Genomic DNA, 26,060 nt, shown 5'->3' with positions numbered 1-26,060 from the left:
TCTCTTTAGGCAAGAGAAACAAAAGCAAAAAAAAAAAAAAAACTACTAGGGGTCCCTGGGTGGCTCAGTTGGCTAAGCATCCGACTCTTGGTTTCGGCTCAGGTCATGATCTCAAGGTCGTGAGACTGGGCCCCGCCAAGGACTCCGCGCGGAACATGTAGTCTGCTTGAGATTCTCCTTCTCCCTCTGCTCCTCTCCCCGCCACCCCCCAATAAACAGATTAAATAAATAAATAAACTATCGGGGCTACACCAAAATAAAAAACTTTTTACACAGCAAAAGACACCATCAACAAAACAGAAAAGTAACCTACTGAATGGGAGAAGATATTTGCAAATGATATATCCAATAAGAGGTTGATATCCAAAATACATAAAGAATTTATATACCTCAACACCAAAAAAAAAAAAACAACCAAAAACCAAAAAAACAAACACAAAACCCACACAAATAATCCAATTAAAAATGGGCAGAAGACATGAATAGACATTTTTCCAAAGAAGATATACAAACAGCCAAAAGACACATGGAAAGATGCTCAAATCACTAATAATCAGGGAAATGCAAATCAAATCTACAAGAGAAAACATCTCACACCTGTCAGAATGGCTAAAATCAAAAAGAGAGTAACACATGTTGGTGAGGAAAGAGGGAAAAGGGAACCCTTACGGACTGCTGGTGGGAGTGCAAACTGGTGCAGCCTCTGTGAAAACCAGTGTGGAGGCTCCTCAAAAAATTAAAAACAGAATTACTACACAATCCAGTAATTCCACTACTAAGTATGTATCCAAAGAAACAAAACCACTAATTCAAAAACACATATACCCCCCTACGTTTCTGCAGCATGTAGCCAAGATATGAAGGCAACTCTAGTGTCCACTGATAGATGAACGGATGAGAAGGTCTGGCAGACATACACAATGGAATACTACTTGGCCATAAAAAAGGATGAGATTGTGCCATCTGCCACAACATGGACAGACCTAGAGGGTATTATGCTAGGTGAAATAAATAGAGAATAAACCCTATGATTTCACTTATATGTGAAACCTAAAAAACAAAACAAATGAATAATCAATCAAGCAGACTCTTAAATACAGAGAACAAACTGGTGGTTGCCAGAGGGGAGATGCATGGTGGGGCACGCGTGGGCGGGCATGTGTGTGTGTGAAATAGATAAATGGGAATTAAGAAGTACAAACTTCCAGTTATAAAATACGTAAATCACAGAGATGAAAAGTACAGCATGGGGCGTATAGTCAGTAATACTGTAGTGCTGTATGGTGACAGATGGTGACTCCACTTATCAGGATGAGCCCTGAGTAATATACAGTACTGTCCAATCAGTATGGTTACTGGACACCTGAAACTAATACAGCATTGTATGTCAATTATACTTCAGTAATAATGATGGCAAAAATAATAATAATAAAAGATTCCTATTTATACTTCAACTGTTTTAGTCTTTCCAACTTCATTTTGGTCTTTAGTCCAATGACGTAATGATGATATTTTATTTTAAATTTCCTGGGGTGTGTTATAATTTCACATTTTTTATACCTCCCAAATATCAAATCAAGATGGTATTTCCAAAATAAAGGCATTGAGTTTCATTTTAGAAAACACACTGATATCACTCATTACAGAACTATGAGTTAAAAATTGAATTAATGAATTGAGCTCTTTCCTTTTTTTTTTTTTAAAGATTTTATTTATTTATTCGACAGAGATGGAGACAGCCAGCGAGAGAGGGAACACAAGCAGGGGGAGTGGGAGAGGAAGAAGCAGGCTCCCAGCGGAGTAGCCTGATGTGGGGCTCGATCCCAGAACGCCGGGATCACGCCCTGAGCTGAAGGCAGACGCTTAACCGCTGTGCCACCCAGGCGCCCCTGAATTTAGCTCTTTCCTGATATAACTTTGGCATCTGACTTAAATGCAGCCAAAGTGTATTGTGAAGGAAAATAATCTTTTTACACTTTTATTACAGCATTTAATTCCTGATATTATTTTTAAATGGCAAGCACACAGACTGTGAGAACAGATGAACAGATGATACTGTGCAATTTCTGTGGACCACGCACCCCTGTAACCAGAAGAAGGGGCTAAGAGAAAGAAACAGGGATTGGTGAGGGAAGTTAAGAAATTACAATTAGGCAAAACAGGTTAGGGAGGGGCTGAGACTAGAGAAAGCAAAGAAAGGGACAGTGAAAACAGCCCTAAGACAATGAAAAAGACAGAGAGAGAGAGAGAGAGAGAGAGAGAGAGAGAGAGAAGGAGAGTGGGGGAGGGGAGGCAGAAGTAAAATGAGAAAGTTCTACAATCCTGGACACTGCTATAAAACTGTTCACAGAGACTTACTTTCTTGTCTCCATATGAGATGTCAAAAAAATCAATACATTCTTCATTCTGAGTAACCTTTATCAAAGATTAGGTCTCACTGACTCAGAAAAATCCCAGAACATAAACTCTGCAGTGAAGTGACCTATTTTGCAATATTAAATCCCAGCCTAAAAAGAAAAATACGAGGTAGCTTGAGGAAAGTTAACTCATGCTTTGTCAAACATCTAAAGGTAAGTGACTGGGGTGCCTGGGTGGCTCAGTCGGTTGAGCATCTTCCTTCAGCTCAGGTCACGATCCCAGGGTCCTGGGACTGAGCCCCGCATCAGGCTCCCTGCTCAGCAGGAGCCTGCTTCTCCCTCTGCTGCTCCCCCTGCTTGTACTCCCTCTGTGTGACAAATAAATAAATAAAACCTTTAAATAAACAAATAAAGATGAGTAACTGGATATTTCTTGATGTAATGAGTAACCTTTTCACAACTGCATTTAAGGTATAATACTTCTCTGACTTTACTGTGATCTGCTTAAAACAGGTTTTTTTCTAATGTCAAGTCAAACTATCCGGATATTATTCTGAGAAAATCCAAATTCCTCTTTGGATTTGAAACTTTGCAGGCGAGCGGCAGGATTTAACCTAGCCGAGCTACACTGAAGTATGGGCATTACAATCTGATGAATATCTGACCGGGCTCCTTGGAGAGTTATTTGCTTGTACCTGGAAATACCACATATGCCTCACCAACCAGGTGCCGGTTAATGAAAACAGGTCCATGATGAAAACACCCCCTCCAGCTTCTTGCCTTTCTCTGCTAATGTACTTACTGCCCTTGCTACTGGCTGCACATGATCAGAACTTGATTCTCCCTCCACGAGGATGACAAAAACAATACCTTACATTTGTCCAGCCCTTTAAAGCACACAAGGTATTTTTGCTGCTGTAAGTCGTCTCGACCCTTACTGCAGCCCTGGGGAGTTGGCAGGTTCAAGACTGTCATTTCCATCTTACAGAAAAGGCAGCGAAGGATCACGTTATAAGGCAGCCTGGGGGCTGGATTTAGTGACTTGCTTCCAAGTCACTGCAATCTGGCAGAAGTAATGGGATGTCACTCCCAAGGTCAGGTTATAAAAAGACTGGAAGGATCCAGAAAGGAGGTATCCTTCAGGGAGGCCCCAGGACTCACCAGCCCCACTACCATCACCTCCCTGCATGCCCTAATGCCAACAGAGAACTGGCTAAGAAGAAAGGTGGGGAGAACATGTGAGCATCTGGGTGAGAAGGCCTAATCGTGACACCGGGTCTTCACCACGGCCACAAGCCTGCCACGGGGAGCAGTGACAGTGAGGGCATAAATGTGCCAGCACTATGTCTGGGCTGTGCTTCCACTATGAAGAGGCAGAACAGCTCCTGAGTTTAGAGTTGGACAAACTCTGGCACATAACTAGCTCAGTGACTGTGGACAAGGTACTTAACTTCTTCAGGAATCAGTTTGCTCTTCTATATAATGGGGGCAGCACCTGCCTCCTAAGTTGTGGAGAATTAAATCACATACCTGTGTCTGCCTCAAAGTGAGTAGCTCTATCTCTTCCCTCCCCCGGAGCCCCCCCGCCCGCCCCCAAGCCAGGAACACGTGACAGAGGCTCAAGATTAACAGTGCCCCCTCTGACAGCATCTTTTATGGAGGGGGACCAGGATTCAAGCACCTCAGCATCTCCTGACAGAATTAGCAGGCAGAAAATATTGCTTTCTTGCCAACCCTTACAATTCTGAGGTCTGAGTTTGAGATGGGACAAGAAGTAGAAATGAACCAAAAAGAAAATAAACAAAGCAGACTACTAATCTGATCGTGAGTAACCAAAAGTAAATAAAAATTCAATTAAAGAACATTACAGCATCCCTTTTTCTCACCTTCACAAATCATTGGCTCAATTGTAAATACGTGGCCCGCCTTCATCACTCCGACTGCTTTATTTTCTGAAATTAAAGAAATAAAATTCTCAAAACACAGCAAAAATTCAACAGTGTACTGTTGAACAGCTCACTGGCACGAGTACACATTGTTCACGAATGTGAGAGTATTTTTCAGGACCACCATGAAAAACACAACTATGAATTCAAGTATCCAGACCTGCCGTCCTCCAAAAAAAGGCTAGAAGGTAAAAAGAGGGACAGACCTTTGGAGACAATCTCAGACAAAAATGGAGAACCAGTTTAAAGTTCAAATCAAAAAACAAGAACGGATGTGCATATCGGTGAACGAGTGACTGCATTTGCTCCGCCTGACCACCAGATGGCGAGGGCACCGGCTTTCCTGCTGCTCTTCGCGACCGTGACTTCGGTGATGAGGGACAGGTGTCCACAGGCCGCATCTACTAACCACCATTCTTCTTAGGTATGGTCTCACCTCACCCACGCATTTCTACCTCCACATCTTTCCCTGTGAACAGCTATCGTGCTGCTCTCCGCTATCTTCCGTAAATACACTTCCTGCAGATTCTAAACCTGAAGTTTGTACATTGTCACAAATCTGAGAGGCAAGAAGCAATTCTGACTTTCTATTTCTGATCCCATGAACTTTCTTTCCCAAAGACCTGCAACTTAGTACGTTTAAAGAACTGGTCCTATTCCCCGGGGATATGTATATTTTTTGAGTGTCAAGAGTGTCAAGAGTGTCGGTGTGGTGTCAGAGAGAGAAAGGATAAAGGACTCTGGAGCCGAGCTGTGCCATCACGGCAGCACCGGCTGCACGGAGCCACTGAGCACTTGCAAAGGGGCCAGTCACAACGGTATCCGCTCTAAGCGTAAACAATGAATCAATCTCAAAGACAAAGTATGTGATACTTCTCATTTTTACATTGACTAAATGTTCAAATGCTGCCACTGGGAATGCAACGCATTAAATAAAATATACCATTAAAATCAGTTTCACCTATTTCTTTTTCCTTTTGAATACGACCACAAGAAATTTTTAAATTACATATGTGCCTCATAACATATTACCAGCGGACAGTGCTGATACAGAGAACTCTAGTTTCACTCCTGTTTCCACCACTGACTCATTATTCTAGAAAAGTTACAGTTCCCACTCAACTTGACTCATGGTTTCAGTTTCTCAACCTACCTCACTCAGCAAATATACCTTATCTGATTGACTACACGACTGCAGACACTATGCTATGTACTTTTTAAAAAATTTGTACCTGCTCGACCATCTACCTCAAAGAATTATTGTAAAATAACCTTCTAAGTGTAGGGTATTATCGTCACTTCCCAACCATGATGACTTAAATAAAAGGGAATCACTCTAAGGGAACAAGGACTTCTCTTACATAGAAGGGGTGGAGGGGAGTTACACAACAATTTCCTAGTTCCACCTTCAGCTGGCTAGGAATATGGAGGGACAAGCCAAAGCAGGGATCATTTACATTTCAAAAGGTCTCTTCTGTACAAAGACTCCGCAGTTTCCTTTTACACTTCCCTAAAGTGATCAGAACGTATTTTAATTTACGTAAACCCAATTTATACTGGACTTTTCATAAATGTCTCAAATTTATGGAACAAGTATATTCCTGGTCCTTGCTTCTTTTTCCAAAATTGTTTTTTATTCCTAATTAAATGGTTTTATGTGTTTTATGGACATTATCATCATCGACCCATATCCCTTTCTCCCATAAATTCTACCTTCTTCAGTCTCTCTTTATATAATCCATATCTAAACCTGAGATGTCAATTCAGTAAGTAAAGGGACTTTTTCTACCCCTTCCCCTACACACACTCTTTTTACACACGCATACACAAACATACACGGTTATCACTGTAATCGGACTAGCTATTTCCATTCTGTTAATGGAATGCACATCAGGTGATAACAGGGCCTACCAGGAAGGAATTAGTAAGTTAGTAACTTATTTTCTGTTGCTAATTTTTATTTCAAGTACAATTCACAGCTTAAATAAGAACTCTGTGGTCTGCTAATAAATGTTTGTTGATAATATATCAAATGCTGTGCTCTAAACTACTCCTCCAGCTTCTCCTGCTGAGAGGCTTCTCACTCATTTCCCTTTTCTTCACAACTACTGACACCTAGGATTTTCCAGCTCACACCTCAACTGCAGCAACTGTGCAACGGGCTGGCCAGCCTGACTCGCTCACACCTGCAATACATTCTAGACACCACTGCCAAACTTGTCTTCCCGAAATAGCAACTTCACCTTGTCCTTCTTCTGCTCAAAAATGTTTCTGCAAATCCCTACAGATGAAGTCAAATATCCTTGGTCTGGAACTGCCTACTGCTAGTTTTTAATACAAAATCTCAGCCCAAGCTTAACTTGCCTCTATTCAGTCTCAGCTTGAAGCATCTACTATTGATAACCTCCACCTGGAATGTTCTTCTTCGTCATCTTCTCCCCCAAACCAGAATTTCAACCATTCCGTATGTCTCCCACAGGACCTACACCCAACTGCCTTAGTCCTCACTAGGCAGTACAAAGTACAGAAATAAAGACTGCCTTTAGGAAGACAGAACCCAGGTACCACTCCTAGCCCTGGCATATATTTACCAGTCTGTGTGAACCTGAGTAAATCAAGTACTGCTCTAAGCACAGAATCAATCAATCAATCATTCTTTCTCTCTTTCCCTTCCCTCCTTCCCTCCTCCCTCCTTCCTTCCTTCCTCTCTCTCTCTTTCTTCACAATCTGCTCTTTAAAATAGGGCTAAAGGGGCGCCTGGGTGGCTCAGTTAGTTAAGCATCTGACTCTTGATCTCAGGTTCGTGAGTTCACGCCCACGGTAGGCTCCACACCCAGTGGAACTTCATAAATAAATAAACAAATAAGGCTAAGAAATTATTCAGAGTTGTGATGATCAAATGAAATAATGTATTATCATCGTCATCATCATGGTCATTCTAAAAGTTAACATTAGGTGCTCTCCATGTATTCTCTCCCTCACTCCTAGTAACACCTGTAGGGGAGACGCCATTCCCTACTTCATTGTTCAAGGTGAGAAAACCAAAGAACAAGAAGCTATGTGTGTCTACATAGCAATAACTCATACATACGTGTTAAATTCCTTCTTAGGTCACTTAGTGTGGGCAGCTTTCCTTTTTAGCACTAAATAGCAGACGTATTCCTGCATGCCTTAGGTCTCCAAGAGAAAAGGTTTCTGGAAGACATTAATTGTCCCACGCTTCCTTTGTTATTCTATCAAACACCGCTCAACATGAGGAAAGATACTCTGTCTATTCCCCTGTACCTGACGTGCACTACGAAATCAAACCAAACCCAAGCAACCTCATTTATGGAATCAGAATAGTGATAGCTAGACCCACGGCAGAGGCGTTAGCTGTTCAGCAAAACTAGTTTACTTTTCTTCTGAGTACTCAGCTAGATCACACTTCCCGACCTCCTTTGCAGTTAGTGTAGCCACGTGACTGCATTCCTGCCAGTGAAAAGTCAATGTCAGTGATTTATGCCAGTTCCAGGCTGGTTCATGAAAACCTCCCAAACACAGCCCTTCAGGCCTCTCCTCATCCTTCCCAGGATCTATACATTAGAAGAGTAACCGAAAGTGACCCTGAAAGGTATAGGCTGACAGAAGCTGCGTCGTAGAATAACTGCCCTACCACCACCCCCAACAGTAACTAAACAACATGGTCTGGACTGTTACGTGAGCAGGACACAAATGTGTATTGTGTATGAGCAAATATACATCTGACAGTCCAATTATAACAATTTATAGATTAGTAAGTACAAAATGGTAGGTCCTGTTAAATGTTTGAATAAATATTAAATAAATGGCTAGCAAAGACCAAATCTTTGGATAGTACTTACTGGCATAATGGGGTACATTGGGGGCTGTATGAAAAAGCTTGTGGATTCCATGCCCACAATAGCTTCGAACAACTGAAAACCCATTTGCTTGGGCATGCTTCTGAATAATGTTTCCCAATTCTCTGTATCGAACACCAGGTTTCACTGAAAGGAAAAAAGAAGATTCATGACAAAGAGTAGTAATAATTTACATTTACTGGGCAATTACTATCTATGTGCCAGGAACCTTTCCAAATGCTTTATGTGCCTCCGTTGTATGCCTACAGGTAAACAGATCTGTACAAAACTTTCAGATGAGGACACCAAGGGACAGAGATGCTGTACGCCAGTAAGTGGCAAAGCTGAGATTCAAACCAGGAGCACCTGTACTCCATCCTTCGGTGTAGAAAAGGACACATGCGCAGTACTAAGGCTTTGGGGAGATGTACCTTTTGTTTTTTGAATAAACAAAACAATGGAAAACATGCATCTCTTCCTCTCCTTCTCTAAGGTCAAGTGTGCTACTCTTTTTTTTTTGAGAGAGAGCATGTGCACGGCGGGGCGGGGGGGGGAGGCAGAGGGAGACAGAGAATCTTAAAGCAGGCTCCACACCCAGTGCAGAGCCCAATGTGGGGGATCCCACTAACCTGAGATCATGACCTGAGTCGAAATCAAGAATCGGATACTTAACAGACTGAGCCACTAAGGCACCCCAAGTGTGGTAATCTTTTAAAGTGAACAGAGAGGTAAGGAGAAGAGAGCGCACTGGGAGAAAAAGGAATGTCCAGAAAGTAACTTGACTTGTCCTCGGTTTCAATCTGATAAACTTCTCAAAGAATTACTTCCCCTGGGGTTCTTTATCCCCATAAAAGTGATCCTAAAATTATTCAGAGTTGCCTCTGAACAGTCCTGGAGATAGGGTACAGAAAGATACTTCTTGGGGCGCATGGGTGGCTCGTGGTGAAGCGGCTGCCTTCAGCTCAGGTCAGGTTCTGGGATTGAGCCCCACGTTGGCTCCCTGCTCATCAGGGAGCCTGCTTCTCCCTCTCCCTCTGCCCCTCCTCCCTACTCGTCCATGCTCTCTCTCTCACTCAAATAAATAAATTCTTCAAAAAAAAGATACTTCTTACTGTATACTTCCTGCTCTGCTTAATTTGCATAGCTTTTACCACTGTTTCATTTTATAAAAACCAAAACCAACGAAGTGGTTCTCTTTCTTGTCATGGCTCCCCTGGCACTGAGGCCCCAGGAGCTGGGCCCTGCCAGGCTCCTGGGGAACCTAGCCATGGTTCTGGGGGTTCTCAGACCCCCTACAATTTCCTACTCTGCCCACCTGACTTCCAACCTCAGGTTCAGGTACAACGTATCTTCTCCAGCCAAACAAATCTCTGGGCAAAAAGGTCCAGGAACCATTTCAATTAACATATACTCCTAACTATATGTCCCAGCTTAACTTTGGGGGGGGGGGGTGGGATGTTAATAATTTTGAGGAACCATGCTGACTTTCATAATGATTTGCTTGTATTCCCATCTGAGACTTCTTATCAGCCCCAGTCGTGGGGGAGGAAAGCAAAATTTTAACCCACTTTGCACAATTTACAACAAAGAAAATCCCTGTTCAAAAATAATGAGAGAGTAAAAGAGAGAAGATTCCTCCCTAATTCTCAAATCCAAGGCAATTTTCATGCCAAGGATGCACCTCATTAAAATCCGGAGACGTTTCTGGCTGTCACAAGGAGGAGCGCAGTGCAACTGGCATCTAGTGGGGAAGGACCAGGAACGTGGCTAAGCCCCCTACAAGGTACAGGGCAGGCCCCACAACAAAGAATTCCCAGACTCAAAACGCCAATGATGTTCAGGCTGAGAAGCCCTATTCTAGGATAATTTCCACAACGGTCAAGCTCTCCACTGGCTAAACCACACTGAGCTGCCAAGTTAATAGAAAATAAAGGGCAAGAATGATACACACAAAGGTATTAATAGCATTTTCCAGAGATTAAGAATTTTTGTTCCTTCCTGGCTACTGCTACAAAGACTTTGGTTTCTGATAGGTTCTTGGCAAGTTTTATTCCTGTGTCTTCATAAAACAACACTTTCGGTGTCTGGTTATTTCAATCAACTCACAGAAAAGCAAAAAGGACATAAGCATTGAAGACATTATCTGGCAGAAACCCTAAGAGTTGTTTTAAACTACAACTTCCACAAATGAGAAACTAAACACTAAAGAATATTAGTTTTTAAATAATCAACAATAGGGATGCCTGAGTGGCTCAGTCAGCTGAGCGTCTGCCTTCAGCTCAGGTCGCGATCCTGGGGTCTTGGGATCGAGTCCCGCATCAGGCTCCTTACTCAGCGGGGAGCCTGCTTCTCCCTCCGCCTGCCATTCTCCTTGCTTGTGCTCTTTCTCTGACAAATAAATAAATAAAATCTTTAAAAAATTTTTAAAAACATCAACAATAAGTAAAAAGAAATCTCATACACTGATACATGAGAATATCATGTTTTCATTTATCATTCCTCCAACTTTATTAGTAAAGATCTCATCATCTCCCATGCACGTTAAAACAGACTCAAAACAAAAATAACAGATCTACTTCATTAGAGATAACTATGTGTTTGCCAAAGAACCTGGTCATGTCCCATACTTTGTTGATGATATATCAGGTTTATTGTGTGGGAAGGGGGAGGCGGGTTCAGATAATATACTGAACAACACAGCTAAAATGTGGGTTTCAACTGAAAAAGTTGTTTGCACTCAAACTGTCCTTTTATAACATTCTGCTAGCCATTCCTTCTCTCTCCTCATAAGACAGTATTAAAAAAAAAAAAAAAAACAAACAAACTGTATGAGCTATCTGTATGGACAAAGACAGCCTGAGTAAAATCCTACAGAAATACATTTCTACTCAAAGGTATTATTTACCAAAAAAAAAAAAAAAGTTATTATTCACTATAATAGCAAGACACCTGGAAAACACCAAATTCTAGTAAGGGAATAGCTGTAGAAATTTTTGTACAGTGGAATATAACATGTAGCCATTAAAAGAAGGGGGTAGACCTATGCACGCAGATGCACACGCTAATTTGGAAAAATCATAAAGATCCTACTGAGAAAGTACCAAATTGGAGAATACTAACAATATTATAACTCCATTTACCCTAACTAAACACATACGTACAGGTATATGTGCTGTGTGTCTGTCTGTCTGTTAATGCACAGGGGAGAAAAAAACTAAATGCTGAAAGTAGAAAAAATGTAAATGTTAAAAAGTAGGGGAAAAAAGATATAAAAAGGAAAGAGGAGAGGTAAGTATAAAGATCATTCCTTTTTCTCTCATCATCTGGCATCTTGTTTTTTTATAATGAGAACATCATACTTATGAAAGAATTAACAAGCAGCAAACCGCAGTCAAGAACTATACATTCCTATACACGCCTCATTTATCAGCCAAAGAAAAGGCAGATAAATCACAAAAGAGATAAAGGATGACAAGCAGTCACGTGGTCCACCTCATCAAGAGAGTCCCAAATCACCCGTAAATCCAGCACCGCTAAAACCCCAAGCTAACTCAGGGTAGGGCAGAGGCGGAGCTGGCGGGGACAAGGAGTGCACGAAGGAGCCAGTGAGGCCCCATCAACACACAGCAGCTCCAGCGGGTGCCCAGCACGGACACTGACCTGCGTCGATGGCTTGCATCAGGCACTCATACGTGGTCTGCACCAGTTTCCGCGCTCCCTCATCCACATCTCCAACAAAAAACGTCTCATTCAAGTCCCCGTGATAACCATTGCGATAAAGAGTGATGTCCACTGCAAAACAACGTACAAGTAAAAAGACCACATTTGTTTTTATTTCAGAATAGAAGTCACTTCTCCAACATGACAGCATCAAGCAGTTTCACGAGCAAGACACTTTCTGCGGTCTCCAAGTAGACGCTACGGGATACAGCGTGACTTCCTGAAAGACACTCCCTGCCTGAAATGCAGCTAAACTCACTGTGGATAAAAGTGAGGGGTCATGCAGCACAAGCCAGAAGGCGGGCTTTCAGACGTACAGTAGTAATCAGATCATGTGTGGCAGAAGAAATGCACTGAGGAGACATTCATGCAACATCAATAAGCCACATTAATAGCATTAAATGGGGGACTATGCTACATTTTGACATTAAAAAGAAAATACTGCTTCCACTTACCATCTTCGACAAGTTTTTTCCTCCCCCTAGCACATCCGTGAATAGAAAAACTTGCACTATTCTACACTTATTTTTCAAAGACTCATCTGCCTTCTCCTTATTTGTGAATATTCATCCCTCCCGTTGTCTCCATAGTTAAGAGGACAGGCTACTAGTACACAACTATAATACACTAAATGTGTACCTTAAAATAGGATTTTTAAACCATGAATTTTCAATCAACCTACAATATCACAATACAGTGTGTTGGATAGCATGACACATACATCCCTGAAAAACCACAGACGTTATGCATGTAACAAAAATAAGACGGTTTGTACAAAACACAGGGTTGGGCAGAGCACTCAACAACTACGAACAGACACCCTAACTGTTATAACCGGAACAAGAAGTGTCGGTTGTCTCCACTATCGCTCCCAGCCGGCATCGCGGGCAGTGCAGTCCCGGCAGCCTTTACCGCTTGGGCTCATGTTTCCCCGTCTGATACATAAGCCTTTGAAGATAACTGATTACTAAAGAGACCGAGTTCATCAATATTAAAAATACCATCTAGGGATGCCTTCTTTGTCGGTATTTCTTTTAATCAGAGGGAAATATCTTGGCAGCCCCTTCCTCTGCACTTGCAAGATAGTTTAACACAGTCGTCCTTAAAGCCACCTTCTGAACTTCTTACATCAAGGTAAGGACTTCTATAGGATTTTAGCTTTTTTCTTAGGGTCTTCAGGTATTACTAAAAACTTCTCCTTATCTGTAAGAAAGCCTGCCCTGATCTCTTCGAAATCATCAGGACGAAACAGAAAAGGGGGGAAAAAACCCCACTTGAATTAACATTACTTCCACATTTCACTGACATCTTTCACCTATTTATCAATCACATACGATAACTGGCATTAAAGAAATTCATGCTGTACCAAACATATATTAGAGGTATCTTAAAAGCAGTATCTTAAAATCATAAAAAATGTTTCCATAGATTTAAGATTTCTTTTAAACTTTAAATACAAAAAAAAGGATAAGTTAAAGATAGGAAGCGAGTGAACAAAACAGAAGTCACTATCAGACTCCCAGAACTTTGTTATTGCTTCACTGATGGGGACAAATGTCACACTTGCGTATTTCTTACCATTAACAATATCACCTTCTTGCAAGGGCCGTCTGTCCGGAATCCCATGGCAGATCACCTCATTCACTGACGTACAACAAGACTTCGGGAAATTATAATAATTCAGGGGAGAGGGATAACAATTTCTTGCAATACATGCCTATAATAAGTTAAAATACAGAGAAAATAATTTGGACTGTGCAAAAGAAAAAATTAATCACTATGCAATTAACCAGATTTTTTTTAAGACTGTTTATTTATTTAGAATGAGAGAGTGTGCGAGTGGGGAAAGGAGCAGAGGGAGAGGAAGAGGATCTCAAGCAGACTCCGCAAGCACAGAGCCCAATGCGGGACTCAATCTCACCACCCTGAGACCATGACCTAAGCCGAATCAAGAGTCAGACGCTCCATGGACTGAGCCACCCAGGTACCCCAATTAGCCAGAATTTAAAATTTGAAAAATGTGAAAAAATTTGTTGCACAGATGCTAGTGAACTTAATATTTTAGAAAAGTAAATATTATCTTAAACGATATATACCAGACTGTATGCAAACTACTTTACTAATAATTGCAAAAGAGCAAATTCACATATTACAAATATTTACAAATACACACAAATGATATGTATATGAAGATTCTAGTTTAGAATTAAGTACTCTTTATTAAAAATATATTACTTAAAATAAAGAAAATATTTAAAGTTAATATTAACATGTGCTTTTAATGTAATTATAATATTTTATATAACAAGCCTATATCCCTATGACCAAAAAAGAAATACCAACACAATTAAGAGATGATAAAGTACTTCCAGATACATTTTAATCACTACATTCATATGGAAGAACAAAGGAATTTCTAAGAAAATGTTCTGGTTTTCCTTAACAAGTCTTATTTTACTTGAATGTTTTTATACAGTGGGAGTCATAGCATACATGATTTCTCTCTCCACATTGCCACACAGTCTTCAGACTAATAATTTCTAAATAGTTGCATATAATAAGATTTGTGAAATACACAATTTTACTCGCAATTCCACTACTGTTGGAAATTTAAATTAAGTTTCCTCAATTACAAAAAATGTTACATCCAATATAACTACAGGCCTGTCACTCTCCCCTTATTTAATGATATGCTTCCATACGTCTCAAAGCAAGTATAAACAGTAGTTTACACAGCAAACTGTCTTGATTAAAAATGCCAATTCCATCACTTACAAGGTGTATCTAACACTGGACGAGGTAATTAACCCCTGCCTCAGTTTCCTTTCCTATACAATGGAGACAACAGTGATACCTACTTCGTAGAGTTGTTGCCAAGATTAAATGAGTTAGTAAAAGCAGAATGTAAAAGAGCACCTGGGGGCACCTGGGTGGCTCAGTTGGTTAAGCATCTGCCTTCAGCTCAGGTCAGGATCCCGGGGTCCTGGGATCAGGGCCCAAATCGGGTTCCCTGCTCAGGGAGGAATCTGCTTCTCCCTCCTGTGCCTCCCCCATTCACACGCACAGGCGCGCACTTTCTCTCAATAAATAAATAAATAATTTTATGAACATTTTGATGGCTCAAAACACACTGTCAAATTTCCTTTCAAAAAGGTGGTCCCAAATTACAGTAGCACCACCACGTAAAAGAGTACCAGCTTCATCTTCTCCATAAATAAACATCTTCAAAATACTGAACTAATTCAGTAGGTCTTCATGATTTGCATTTTATTACCACAGCAGGTTTAATCAGTTTTCCACGTGATTTATTAACTAATTATGGCTCTTCTCTTGTGAACAATCTATTAACATGACGTGTGCATTCATTACTACTCATGTACTAAGGTTTCTCCATGATGGAGAGGCAATCTTTATATAAAAGATATCCCTATATCATACTTACTACAAAAATTTATCTATTTATTGCTTTGATATGAAAGGGAACATTTTTCTACTAATCTAGTTTCAGAAGTTATATTCTTCTTTATATCAGAATATTTAATGTATGTAATGGCATGATTTATTTAAAGCACTAGTATTAAAAAAATAAAGCACTAAAAATTTATAAAATTATCATTTTATAAAAACTAAACTAAAACACTGTAAAATGTGAGGTTTTTAGAAACAAGATATTTCAAGCTTGCCTCAGACCTCAAAATCACAGATACTTAAAAATGGGAATAAAGACTTGAATATTTTCTATATTGAAATAAAGTAAAAACCTGCTTTCAAATTAGCTATGTTAATTTAGACATTACTTAGGACATTCAGACCTTAAGTTTACTTAATTTTTAGAAGCCTGAAACATCTAATAGTGTGAAAAACATTCTCAAAAGTAAAGTTCTTACTAAGTGTACAGCATGATCTATTTCTTCAGTAGTTACACCGGGTTTAATCATGCCAGCGGCAATGTCCAACACTTCTCTAGCAAGCTGTAAAAGAGAAACATTTAATACATTTAAGAAGAAATGAATCAGAAACAGAAATCGGTACCCTTTGTACCATCTCAGATTTTGTGAGAGATTTGTAAAACAAATCTCACCCTGAGTATTATAATCTTGAATTTTCATTTTAAAACCACTCACATATCTAATGTCCATCAATAAATAGATGTGTGTATAAATATATAAATAAAATTGGGCTAACTAGCTTAATAAGCAAGCGTGACTGACTTCTATGTGAAAATGCATATCCTAGGAATCTAAACAATAATCAACTGATGGAAGTTAAGTCTTCTCACATTTTTATACTTCCTAGGTACGGTAGTCTCCCACTATCTGTAGGGGCTATGTTCCAAGACCTCCTGGATGCCTGAAACCAGACAGTACCAGAACCAACATACACTATGTTTTTCCTCTACATACAAACCTATGATAAAATTTAATCTATAAATAAAGGACAGTAAGAGATTAATAACAATAATAAAACAGAACAATTATAACAATATACTCTAATAAAAGGTACATGAATGTGCTCTCTTTCTCAAAATAGCTTACTACGCCGTACCCCCCCTTCTGGGGATGATGTGAGATGATAAAATGCCTCCATGAGGAGATAAAATGAAGTGAATGACACAGGCATTGCGATGTAGCGCTGGGAAACTAACGACCCTCTGAGAACACATCAGAAAAAGGACCGCCTGCTTCCAGACTCTGGCTGACCACGGGTAACTGAAACCGTGGAAAGCGAAACCACAGCTAAGGGTGGGCTACTGTATTTCGTAACAGAGGCTTTAACTTCATGTTATATAAAGCCTTAAACTTTGCCCTATGTTATGATGACTTGTGAAAATAAAACGACAAAATATCATAAATACCTGGTTCTTAAAAAAAAATACACTGGGCCAAAAACGTGACTGCCAACTAAACTAGGTTACCTGCCATATTATTTTTCAAACAGGCTATATCTGAGCTATCGATGTAGAAAACAATAGTTCCATAAAACTATATGCTAACAATAGTTTAATGAAAAGCAAGTATGGCTCACTATCGTCTCACATGTAACATTAGCTACCTTTATAAATCAACAAATCATTGATGTCATGTCTAATTATTTCATGTCCACTTAAACATATCTTACCCCATGGGGAAAAAAATAACTCTTACCCTACATACAAGTCGCATCCCTTCTATGTCTTCAGATGAGAGTAATTTAATTTGAGAAGTACCTTTAAGAGCCTGTTCAGATTCAGACATTCCTGAAAAATCAGTAAGAAAAGCCAAAATGAATGGAAAGATGTAGTATTTATTAGCATAACTGTCTTCCTGATGACACAATAATCGTCAAGCCTCATTATTTCACACAACAGTATCTCATCATTTGGGAGGGCCAGGTCAGATATTTTTAAAAATATTTTCAACATGAAAACGAAAGTTGCTAAACAAACTGAAGAAAGAATTCTAAAGAACAAACTCCCAGATCTATCAGAAATCAGTCAATATGGAATACTTATTACATGACAGGCAGTAAGCTGATAAGGTCAATAAAGGATTCAGACTTAAAGAGTACCATACAATTTACAAACTGCTTTCATGATCATCAACTGATGAAGCAATTATATACCAACAACTGATGAACCAATTACACTCACTGACTTTTTTTAAACAAGAACCTAAGTCAGTGTTGTGGACCATGAGTAACATTTTTTTAAGTAAATAAATGGAGGAGAAGATATTAGACTAAATCATATAGAGTAGGAGTAAATGCTGTTGTGGAATGTTTGTTAATTTATACACATACATACACACACACTCACACAGATCATGTTATAAAATCCACTTCTTGTTCTAGGTCATAGGCAAAAAAGTTTGAAAAATACCTCCCTAAAAATCTTCACTAATAAAATTAGCTTAATTCAAGTTATTCATACATTTAGAAAGTGTTCGGCCAGTATAATAATTTCAGAATTTGACAAAAAAGAATATAATAAACCATAAACTAAGCTTTTTTATAAATGATATAAAAATCCCAAATAAGATATTATCAAACAGAATTCAAAAAACATAATAGAGCATGACTTAAATGAGATTCATATTGGAAAGGCAAGGATAATTCAATATTACAAATCTATTAATATAATTCATCAGAGCCACAGATTAAGAGAGGAAAGATAAATGACCATCATGAAAGATAATTCTGATAACACGGCCAGCTATCAACTTAACACGACAAACACAAATCTCAAGTTAAGAACCATCATGGAATATCCACTTGTCAGGAGTATTATTTAACAATGTTCTGACGGTACTAACAAACATAATTAAACAAGACAAAGATGTATAAAACTAGAAAGAAAAGAACAAAATCCTCATCATTTTTAGATATGATTACGTGTCCCTAGAACTAGGGAATACATAACAAATGACTAGAAATAAGAGTGCAGCAAGCTAGCAGAATATCAGATAAATACATCAAAGTCAACTAACTTTCCCCTATACAAACCACTGCTAGAAAATACAGAAAATACCATTCACAAGAGTAACTAAAAAAGATAAAGTATCCAGGAATAATCTTAACAACAACAAAAAAAACCTAATGAAGAAAAATTGAAAAGGCCACTAAAAGACATAAAAGGAGACAAAAGAGAAAAACACCCTATTCTTGGGTAGGAATACTCAATACTGTAAAGATGAGAATTCTTCCAGTATTAGTCTATAAATTTAATGCTATCCCAATAAAAAATGGCATCAGGATATTTCCGGGAACCAGACAAACGGATTCTAAATTTCACATGGAAAAAATAATAAAATAAATTTCACATGGAAAAACAAACATGCAAGAATGCCAGGAAAATTCTGAAAAAGAGGAAAGGTGGGGCAACAAGGCTAACCAAGTATTAAAACACTATATAGCAATAATAATTAAAAGAATTTGGCAACAACACAATTAGACAAATGGGTTAATGAAACAGCTTAGAAACCAAAAACACACCCAGAGTGTGAGAATTTACTATAAAGACATAGATTACATTTTAAATCAATTAAAAGACAACTGATTTGTTTAAACACTAGTGATATGATAAATGAGATATTCTTCTGAGAAAAATTGAGTTGCATCCCTATTTAACAACTAATAATAAATGATAAAAGGATTAAAAAAATCTTATCATACACAAAAAGAGTGAAACCATGAACAGTGGAAGAGGAGAAAATCTTTTTCTAGTATCTGAACCAAAAAGGTCTTTCTATCATAAAGCCACAGACACCTTAAAAGAACACACTGATAAATTTTATTACAGAAAAACATTGAAAGTTTGTCATAAATATAATGCTACAAAGAAAAATGTAAATGTTTAGTTGGGAAAAAACATTTATAGCATAGCACATACATCAAAGAATTATGTTTTAAATATAGAAAGAGCGCTTATAACTCAGTATAGAAAAAAACTACAAATCTAACCAGGGCAAAAAAGGCTAAGGATATAAACAGATCAAGAGGAAAAAAAAAAAAAATACAAATGACCTTTAACATATAAAAAGATGCTCAACCTTACAACTGAAAAATATAAATTATAATAAAAATCAGCACAAATCATAAAACTTGGCAACATTCTAAACTGGGGAAGATATAGGAAAAGAAACCCCCACATGTTTTTAATGAGAGTAACAAATGGCAAAATCTCTGAAATTTGCAGTACCTCTCAAAATAAAAAATGCATGCATCCTTTGATCTACCTATTTACTTTAGGCAATTAACCTACAGAAATAACCTCACACGTTCACAAAGATGTAATTATAAGAAGAGTTACTGCAGTCAAATTGTTAAGCAAAAACCTGGAAATAAACTAGTCATACATTAGCAGAGGCCTGGTTTAACAAACTATGATGCTTCCACACAATGGAATACACCTCAGTCACTAAAAAGAAAGAGGTGGATTTACATGGGTTTATACAGAATGTTTCCAAAAAAGATTAAGAAAATATAACAAGGTGAAAAGGGGTATACAGTTTGTTCCTTTTGTGTGGAATTGGGGGTAGGGTATTTATGTGTGCACACATAAAATATCTCTAGAAAGTGCCCCAAAAAACTGTTAACAGTGGTTACCTCTGGGGAGCAGGACTTACTTTTCACTGTATAACATTTTATCCTATTAGAATTTACCTTGTCTATGTATTTTTTTAAACAACTTAAAACTATACTCAAGAATATTAAGTATAGAGTAATGAAATTATACATCCTTAACAATATTCTGTCATTCAGACTGTCCTGTCCTTCAATTCAGCTGAAACTGTGGAGTTTAACTAAATCTTAAAATTATATTTATGGGGCGCCTGGGTGGCTCAGTCCGTTAAGCGGCCAACTCTTCATTTCGGCTCAGGTCATGATCTCAGGGTCGTGAGATTGAGCCTGGAGATGGGCTCCGTGCTCAGCTGGGGAGCCTGCTTGCGGATTCTCTCTCCCTCTCCCTCTGTCCCTCCCACTCTCCGTGCACACTCTCCCTCTCTATCTCTAAAATAAATCAATAAATCTTAAAAAAATAAAATTATATTCATAAGAAGTTATACACCTCCCCACTTCTTAGAGAACAAAGCAAAGGTAACTTAGCTTAGTAGATTAAACCACAGAAAAATACTGATACTCAACATTTTACACATGCAAAATCAGTAATCTCCCATAGTCCAACTTAAGCTATGTATGCAGACCCTAAAATCAGACTGGTCCACTACCCTGTGCTGCAAATTACCTATCTTCTCTCCATATCCATCAATAGCTATGAAATGGAGAAGACCATGGAACCCAACTCAGGAGTGGTCAAAGTATTAAATGGAGAAAGGAATGCACGTAAAGAAGTAAGCACAGTGCCTGACACAGAGTCATGAAGAAATAAGTACCAGTTATAGAATCATAATCATCCTATTTCTATTACTGCTACAGCCCAGAGTCTTTAGTTAGGCATTCAATCAAGGCCTCCACAAGCTGTTTTTTATCTAAATAGATACTACATAATGGAGGTAGGAGGACATGTTAAAATCAAAACAATTTTTTAATCTAGAATTTGCCAGAACAACACAAAATACTTTATGTTGAATGTAGCCGTTAGCAGCTACATAAACAACGTTTTCAGAATTGGGTAGATTTCTAAAGGGAGGAAAGAATCTTTAATTCTTGCAAATGTTCTCGGAAAAACATGTTTACATTTACTGGAAATCCAGCACTGAAAAATTTCTACCAAAAAAAACACTCCTTTCCTTTGCAGTAGTCACCAAGCCCACAAATTGAAAAATGAAGAATCAGCACAGAATTTACCTAAAGGGTGATCAGCATAATCTGGTCTTTGAATATAACTTGGCACTGGCCTTGTTGGCATCTAAAAACATCAAAGAGGTTAGTTAAAACCAATTCAAATCTGAAAGTAACTTTCATTATTAAAATTTGCTAACAAAGAAAAAAAAGTAGAGGAAAAAACACTAAAGATAAAAGTTCATTCGTATCATATAAAAGGAAAACAAGTTTTAAATGACCTCTTAAATATCGTACCTATTTCATGAAGACTAAGCTTTCCTTTCCCAGACTAATGCCACTTTCTGAGGATATTTAAGAAAGAAGGAGAGTGGACAAGTTAGGATTTAAGATGACACACACAGCAAGGTGCCCATGTTTGCTACAAACAAACCAGCAAACCAAAAACAATAATAAAATCATGTCTCGAAGTAAATATACATCAGTGTGCTCCTGGTCATTATCTCTGGAGGTAGAATTAAAGAGACTTTCTCATGTTTTTTGTATTTTTCCAAATTTTAAAAAAATTAAAGATACACTCCTTTGATAAAAAGAAAACCATCAGTAAAGCATTTTTAAATGTTTAAGGATGGCAAACAGATGCCAACTTAAGTCGATTCCTATGTTAAGATTCTTGAGGTCCACCTGCCAAGAACATAGGAAGGGCTGGGAGTGGCAGAAAAGCCGTATCTAAATTAAGGTGGAAATATATCCTGCTTTAAAAAAATGAGGAAAATAGTAATAGACACCATCACTTTGCTGCCCAGAAAAACACCTATTCTACCTCATTCTTTTTAAGACTAAAGAATTTTTAATTCTTTCACCTAAAATTTTTTCTGCTTTGCCCATGACTGTCAATTATCCTAAATTCTAAGTAATACATCATAAAACCTAAAGAGCTAGAATGCAACTTTAATCCTGATTATATGATTTATAAGTAGAATATAAAACATTTGTATCATTTTTAGGAAACTGAAAATTCTGAAAATCGGTTTAAAAGAATGTAAAATTTTGGGCGCCTGGGTGGCTCAGTCAGTTAAGTGTCTGACTTTGGCTCAGTTCATGATCTCAGGATCCTGGGATTGAGCCAAATAAGCAACAGCAGGCTCCCCCACTTAGTGGGGACTCTGCTTCTCCCTCTCTTCCTGCCCCTCCCCCGCTTATCCTCTCCCCCTCTCTAATAAATAAAATCTTAAAAAAAAAAAAAAAAGAATGTAAAATTTTTATTACCTTATTTACTCACCAGTGGATAATGTGGTCTGAGTTTACCAGTGTATCGATAGCCTGCCCACGGATCAGTGTTGATATCACCTTCTACAGTCCAGGAAGACACTTCTCGCTTGGCCTTTTCATCTTCTAGGAGGTGGGCAGACAAGAAAAAAAGAGAAAGAAATACTTCAGTTGTCAAGCTACTGAGCACCAAAATACTTCATCACTTGTTTGGAAATCTAGCCCTGCAGCCCAGGCATAAACATCTAGCAAACTTCCACCCTAACCTAAATCAGCTTTCTTGCTATGTTCACAACCCTATGACTCCTCAAAGATCTAAAGTATCTTGGGAGAAAAGACCCAAGCTAAAGATACTATAAGATTTTACACAATATCAAATAGGAGTAGCTCACAGAACTCCTTTCCCAAGAAAATGCTAAATGTATTCTCTCTACAATGTCAACTTATAGGAAGCCCATTTTTTGAAATATAAAATCTAAACCTAGGCAAAACTTTCCAGCTGAGAACAGATGTTATAAATGGATTCTGTGCTCTTACTGAAAGAACAGATTCTAAATAATTCCACAGCAAATTTAAAGTAAAACACAAAAATTTCCCACTTAGCTGACGAATAGCTTTCAGACCAGTATTTCAGAATGCTTTGAAAATCCTATAGTCATCATATGCCTTTTTTCAGAAAGGGAGTAACAGAAGTAGGAAAGTCAAAGATAAGAGGGTGGGGCGCCTGGGTGGCTCGGTCGTTCTGTCGTTAAGCGTCTGCCTTCGGCTCAGGGCGTGATCCCAGAGTCCTGGGATTGAGCCCCATATTCGGCTCCTCTGCTATGAGCCTGCTTCTCCCTCTCCCACTCCCCCTGCTTGTGTTCCCACTCTCGCTGGCTGTCTCTATCTCTCTGTCAAATAAATAAATAAAATCTTTAAAAAAAAAAAAAAAGATAAGAGGAGGGAGATCAATAGAAAATTACTGAGAACTCAGTAGAAAAATTAAGAATTACACACACACACTCTTACCAGGCTAGTTATTAATACATGTTAATGCACCTAAGAATTCTTTGCACATGGAACAGACCCTCGATGGTGTCTCATATCAGTGCCCTGACTACATCTCTTATCCACCAAGCAAAATAAAAGTAACCTAAGACTTTTACACAGGAGGAATTCAAATCCCTCCTACACCTCCCAACGCACACTGACCTTCTCCTGTTTACTGTTAAGCTATCATAGCTTTTAAAAGTCAGACATAAAAAAATAAAACAAAAAAATAAAAGTCAGACTTCAAATAATTTCTGAAGTGCACAAGAAAAATAAAACTCCCCCCTTTAAACAATCTAAACATCCAAAATGGGGGAGAAGAGATACTCACATAATGTTAAGCTAGAGAGGAATGGTGAAATGAGTGAAGGGGGGGGTCCCAAAGTGTCAACTTCCAGTTGATAAGATCAGTAAGTCTAGGCATGTCAGGTACAGCATGGTGACTAAAGTTAACAACAACAAAAAGACAGTCTACACTAACGGACTCCTCATTTTACAGAGGAGGAAACTGAGGCAGTGTGGCTGAGACATGTAGGAACACTGGTTCCCAGCGCAGTACCCTCTCCACAGAGCCCGTCGTCAACCTGGGACTGAAAGGCAGCTGAGGGACAACGGACAAGACTGCAAAAATACAGCCACTCCAGTCACATTACTTTGGAAGAGAATGCAATTATAATATTACATATAAAGTAAAGGAATAGAAAAGAGTAAGACTAGAAAATAAGAATTAAGAGTAGCAAAGGAAAAGAAAAGCTCCACCATGCTTCTGAATTTTAGATCTTTCTCCCCTCTGGAGTTCGAGAAAGCCACCGTGAACGTGACTGTCAACAGGAAAACTGTTTTGCATTCCAGGACAAAATGGACTCCATTCATTACCCCCTGTGTCAAACATTACAGAAAACAGTTCAAAATGCAGGCAAATGGATGCCTGCTTCGCTATCAATTGCATCAAGTGCTCTGTCCAAAACAGGAACTTCAAGAATAATTTTCACCTGAAACCTAGGACAGAATAGCAATCAAGATGTAGGCTTTTTGGTCTGACACACTCCCGGGGAGCGTGGAGGGAAAAGAAAAGGTGTACAATCTTTAAAACCTTCCTGCTGATGTGCTTTGGGGCCCTTCCACAATCTATTTTCAAAAGAGAATTAAGACCAGACCTCCAACAAATAATATAACTCAAAGCTACCTAAATACGTGAAGACTGAATTATGGCAATTTCTTTTCTACTCCCTAGGTATAATTTATTTAGGGAAAGTTACACGCCAAAAGTAAGTTAGTTTACATTTGAGGATCAATTTGATCTCTTAATGCCGGACATATTGACAGATACCTAGTAAGCATGAACTGCCCTGGGGGGTCAGGAACAAAATTCTGTACTAATTGGTCTTTGTCAAAAGACTGACCACACAGGACAGTGTAAATAAGTATCTGCAGCTGCCTTTCAAACATCACAACGCAAAAGGGCCAGCCAGGTACCTTGCAGGGAGCGGAAAGAGGATCTGGTATGCACAAGCTGTGACCCAAAGCACAGCACAACCAGGCCTTGTTCTTGCAAAGGTCCTGCGCAGGTGGCCTCCTCCTAGTCAGCTGACACGGAAGTACTGCACACGTCTAAGCTTTGCCTGGGACGGGATTTTCTGCTCACAATCCTGACTCAGTTCTTCCAGAGATGATTATTAAACAATTGTTGAGCACTTACTAGGCATTGTACATATGTGGACTTATTTATTTAATCTTCACAGCAAACCTATAATTTCAGCATTTTGGAGGTAAGGCTTTAAGATAATCCGTGCTCCCAAAGCTTGGTGGAACCAGTTCTGAATGATTACATAACACCTTCTCTCTGCAATCCAAACATCAAGCATGCTAGGTTTGGAGGGGTAGAGAAGTAGAATAAAGAGGATTATTTAAAGTTTTGTTTTTTTTTAAATAGAGTTTTCATATCATACTTGTGGCTATTCAAAAAATACTTATAAAGTGCTCCTCCTACCTTTTACTGTAGGCAAAGGCGACAAGGAAACACACTGATTTTATCAGTGATAAACTAAAAAAAGTGACAATCTAAAACATACTATATTATTATTGACAAACTTTTACAGGTCAGACTAAAAGCCAATGGTACTGTGCGCATTCTGACGACGTCGGAAGTATGCACCGAGCGAGCGTCAACACTATGTGCCTTGAAGGGCTTTGCGATCTAACCAGTCTTCTTCACTAGGACACATGAAAAGTAAATTCTGCCCTTGAGTCATTTCTTTAACTCACACTTGAAATTTTTCTGAGGCCTGATTAGCTTCTGCAATCAAAACAACTCCAGGTCCAGATGGCTTCACTGGTAAATTCTACCAAATATTTACAGAAGAAATAATACCAATTCTACACAATCTCTCCTAGAAAAGAAAAGAGGAGGGAACATCTCCCATTTCGTAAGTCCGGGATTACTCTCATGCCAAAACTAGGCAAAAATATTAAAAGCAAATGACAGACCAATATCCTGCACCAATATAAATATAGATCAAGCACCCTTAATTAGAGATCAGTACACATTACAGTTACCAAAAAAAAGAAAAGAGGGTGCCTGGGTGCTTCAGTCATTTAAGTGTCTGCCTACAGCTCAGGTCATGATCCCAGGGTCCAGGGATCGAGGCCCACATCGGGCG

General features: G+C 38.8%; 1 protein-coding gene across 3 annotated transcripts in view; it reads right to left on the bottom strand.

Annotated features, from left to right (window-relative positions):
- METAP1 (methionyl aminopeptidase 1) overlaps window positions 1-26,060 on the bottom strand; it is a 68,577-nt gene that overhangs the window by 6,124 nt on the left and 36,393 nt on the right. For all 3 annotated transcript variants that reach the window (XM_026509678.4, XM_026509679.4, XM_048211748.2), the window contains exons 3-10: window positions 22,385-22,497; window positions 21,169-21,229; window positions 17,028-17,119; window positions 15,771-15,854; window positions 13,462-13,600; window positions 11,824-11,955; window positions 8,167-8,310; window positions 4,244-4,309 (exon numbers count right to left, since the gene is read on the bottom strand). In XM_026509678.4, the coding sequence (XP_026365463.1) occupies window positions 4,244-4,309; window positions 8,167-8,310; window positions 11,824-11,955; window positions 13,462-13,600; window positions 15,771-15,854; window positions 17,028-17,119; window positions 21,169-21,229; window positions 22,385-22,497 (831 nt within the window). The remainder of the gene's footprint in view (window positions 1-4,243; window positions 4,310-8,166; window positions 8,311-11,823; window positions 11,956-13,461; window positions 13,601-15,770; window positions 15,855-17,027; window positions 17,120-21,168; window positions 21,230-22,384; window positions 22,498-26,060) is intronic.

The sequence above is a fragment of the Ursus arctos genome, unplaced genomic scaffold, assembly GCF_023065955.2.
Source record: "Ursus arctos isolate Adak ecotype North America unplaced genomic scaffold, UrsArc2.0 scaffold_9, whole genome shotgun sequence".
NCBI lineage: Eukaryota > Metazoa > Chordata > Mammalia > Carnivora > Ursidae > Ursus > Ursus arctos.
Note: the sequence above shows the minus strand (reverse complement) of the source record. Positions and strands in the feature narration are given on the sequence as shown.